Source organism: Sinocyclocheilus anshuiensis, unplaced genomic scaffold, assembly GCF_001515605.1.
Source record: "Sinocyclocheilus anshuiensis isolate Anshui unplaced genomic scaffold, SAMN03320099.WGS_v1.1 scaffold77, whole genome shotgun sequence".
NCBI classification, from domain to species: domain Eukaryota; kingdom Metazoa; phylum Chordata; class Actinopteri; order Cypriniformes; family Cyprinidae; genus Sinocyclocheilus; species Sinocyclocheilus anshuiensis.
In genome coordinates this window covers 79,742-83,527 of record NW_015537941.1, presented here as the reverse complement: position 1 = coordinate 83,527, position 3,786 = coordinate 79,742, and the positions used below count along the sequence as shown (strand labels likewise).

At 38.9% G+C, this 3,786-nt stretch overlaps 1 protein-coding gene across 1 annotated transcript in view; it reads right to left on the bottom strand.

Annotated features, from left to right (window-relative positions):
- LOC107663488 (transmembrane protein 163-like) overlaps positions 1-3,786 on the bottom strand; it is a 38,421-nt gene that overhangs the window by 18,087 nt on the left and 16,548 nt on the right. Inside the window, exon 5 of the mRNA XM_016453726.1 lies at positions 730-826. Within this exon, the coding sequence (XP_016309212.1) occupies positions 730-826 (97 nt within the window). The remainder of the gene's footprint in view (positions 1-729; positions 827-3,786) is intronic.

The following is a 3,786-nucleotide window of genomic DNA, read 5'->3' as shown; positions in this document are numbered from 1 at the left end:
TCTTCAACAGATCTCTGGAGCTGTGTGAAGTTCCCTGCTGCTTCAAATGCTCCACCATCATTCCGGTCCCCAAAAAACCCAAAATCACTGGACTTAATTACTACAGACCTGTCACTCTCACGTCTGTGGTCATGAAGTCATTTGAGCGACTGGTCCTGGCCTACCTGAAGGACATCACTGGAACCTTGCTGGGTCCTCTTCAGTTTGCCTACAGAGCAAAAAGGTCTATGGACGATGCAGTCAACATGGGACTGCATTACATCCTGCACTATGTCTGTACTTTCTTCTGCACTGGAAGCTCCTGTTGTCAAGTCAAATTCCTTTTGTGTGTAAACAAACTTGGTAATACAGCTCTTCTGATTCTGATTCAATGATTCATTTGTTTGCTTAGTGCAGGGGTGCCCAAACTCGGTCCTGGAGGGCCGGTGTCCTGCAGAGTTTAGCTCCAACTTGCCTCAACACACCTGCCTTTAAGTTTCTAGTATGCCTAGTAAGAGCTTGATTAGCTGGTTCAGGTGTGTTTACTTGGGGTTGGAGCTAAACTCTTCAGGACACTGGCCCTCCAGGACCGAGTTTGGACACCCCTGGCTTAGTGAGTGAATGAACAAACAAATGAATCAACAACTGAAATAATCAATCAACCAATGCAATTGATAAATCAACTAAATCAAGTCAGTGAATGAACAAATTAATCAACCAAATAAGATACAGAATTATATGTTTTCTTACCACTTCTGGTTGCAGTTTTGTGGCGAGGTCATGGATGGCTTTGACCAGGATAGTGATGGCCGACAAGATGAACACAACCCCGAGGATGACACACGCTCTGGAAAACACACACACAGGTACACTGAGTAAACCACAGCATCAATTCAACTGATGCTTTATTGAGTTCATGCTCTAATTCCCCTCCTGTGTCTGAGTCAGTTAATAAAACACGACTCTGAAGCTTCTGCTCACTTTAGTACCTCGATCTTATTAGGCCTGTCAAGCCCTGCGATTATAAATGAAGGCGGTGAGGGCTGTAGTTGTCTAATTAAGCCTGGTTAATAGGCGAGCGCATCTGTTCCACTATTTACTCTGCTGCAGGGGTAGTTGGGTGAAATCTGGTGAAGTTTTAGGGCTGTTCTGCTCTGTTTCTCACACGTGGACCGTATTGGGCTTTATAAGCTCAGTCCGTTAAGTCTGTGTTTTGGTTAGTGATTAATTAATCAAACCAAACAAACACACACACACACAGCTTTAGTCTCAGGAGATCAAATTAAAATGAAATTAAGACATGCAGATTAATTTAATCCAGTTTCTCTCATAAAATCAGGCCAAGAAGGAACCCTGCTGATGCTGGAGAGATGTTTTGGTGCTGGGTTTGATAGTCGACTGAATTTAATATTTAGTGTTCAAAATATTTTTATAAAAGCAAACATTAAAAATTAAATCTATATTCAATCTTAAAAGTTGTGATCATTTCAGACTTGCGTTTTGTTAGAAAGCTAAAATATATTTATTCTTTCAGGTTCTGATGGACAACCAACATGCTGTTTGCAAGTTAACTGCTAATTTGTGGTGTGTTTTTTTAAAGAATGCTGGTAAGTATTCATTGTTCAGGTAAACACTAGGCTCTTTTGACTTGGTCAAGCAGGCAACTAGCAACTCCCTAGCAACCCCTTAGAACACCTCAACATTGTTCCAGCAACCATTCAGAACACACTATCCACCTAGCAACACTACTTAAGTAACCCCATAGCAAAGAGGTGTAAAGTATTGGAGTAAATGTAATTAGTTACTGTACATGAGTATCTTTTTGGATACTTTGTAGTTGTACTGAGTATCAAAGATATTAGCAACTTTTACTCTCTACTTCACTACATTATTGAATGAGTCTCTGTACTCTTTACTCCTCTACATTTGAAATGAGTGTTGCAGTTACACATTACATTTTGCATGGAAATAGCTATTTCTGCTACAAAAGATGTGATACTGCCCATTACAGGTCACTGAAAGTACTGCATCTTGTGCATTTTGCCCTTACTCACCCAAACTTTTCAACAAGGCTACTTTATGTGAATGCGAGTTCCTTAACAAGTATTTGTGAATCAGGTGTTTTATATATGAGAAGAGGACATGAGTGCAGCTGGCAATGAGGCCGAAACCAGCACATCCAGTGCAAGAAGGCTTCGGCTTTTTAATTTTACTTGTACATTATTTTATTTATCCATTATACTGAAGATAACTTTTTGAAGGATATTGTTGTTTTTTTTTGTTTGTTTGTTTTTTTGTAATTTTGAGGTGTTCAGTTTTATTTTGGTTTTAGAAAATAAACATGATTGCTCTCCTCACAAATCAACTCTTTCTTGTTTTTCTTACATGTTCTCTGTGCCTTGCCCTGGACTTTTATGTCACTTCCTGTCTCCCGGGGTGTTTGTAGTCAGTTTGTAGTCCGTTTGTTCATTGGTTCCCCTTGATTAGTCTCCTCAGGTGTGTCTTATCTTGTTAAGGCCTGTTCACACCAAGCACGATAACTATAAAGATAACGATAAAAATATAGTTCTAAATATTGTTCTCAATATTAAAGAATAGAAGAGTCCACACCACAGCTATAACGATAATGGCACAGAGAAACGATATCGTTGGAATCATTTTCAGAACAATTTTTTCCAGCTGATGAACAATAAAAACATTGACAGCCAATCAGAATCAATCCTGCTATCACGAGTTTGAGAATTTAAAGCGACAGACGAGTGTACGCTTAGAATAATAAGACGATATCGTCTGCTGGTGTGGACGCTAATATCGTTATCTTTATAGTTATCGTTCTTGGTGTAAACGGGGCTTTAAGCTTTTTAGCCCCCTGTGTGTATATATAGCCCTAGTGTTTCTTTAGTTTTAGAAAATAAACGTGATTGCTCTCCTCACAAATATACTCTTTCTTGTTTTTGTTACATGTTCTCTGTGCCTTGCCCTGGACTTTTATGTCACTTCCTGTCTCCCGGGGTGTTTGTAGTCAGTTTGTAGTCCGTTTGTTCATTGGTTCCCCTTGATTAGTCTCCTCATGTGTGTCTTATCTTGTTAAGGCCTGTTCACACCAAGCACAATAACTATAAAGATAACGATAAAAACATAGTTCTAAAAATCGTTCTCAATATTAAAGAATAGAAGAGTACACCACAGCTATAACGATTAAGGCACAGAGAAACAATATAGTTGGAATTATTTTAAGAACGATTTTTTTCCAGCTGATGAACGGTAAAAACATTGACAGCCAATCAGAATCAATCCTGCTGTAACGAGCTTGAGAATTTAAAGCGACAGACGAGTGTAGTGTACGCTTAGAATAATCAGACGATAACGTCTGCTGGTGTAGACGCTAATATCGTTATCTTTATAGTTATCATTCTTGGTGTGAATGGGGCTTTAAGCTTGTTAGCCCCCTGTGTGTATATATAGCCCTAGTTTTTCTTTAGTTCCTTGTGAGTTGTTTAATGTAGGCCTAATGGTTGTCTGTTTGCCAGTCATTCTGTTATTTGCTCCCTTTGGTTTTTGGCTTTTGGCTTATTGTTTGTTCTAGTTTTTACATTAAATACCTGCACATAGATCCTTTCCTCTGCCTTTTTCCCCAGCTTCTCCACAACATTACAGTTTTTCACTGGCAAATCTCTTTGACTAGTGCATTTTTTGAAGCCTATATTTAGTATAAGTAAAATACTTAAAGGGATACTTCACCCAACAATGAAAATTCTGTCATTAATTACTCACCCTCATGTCGTTCTAAACCCGTAAGACCTCCGT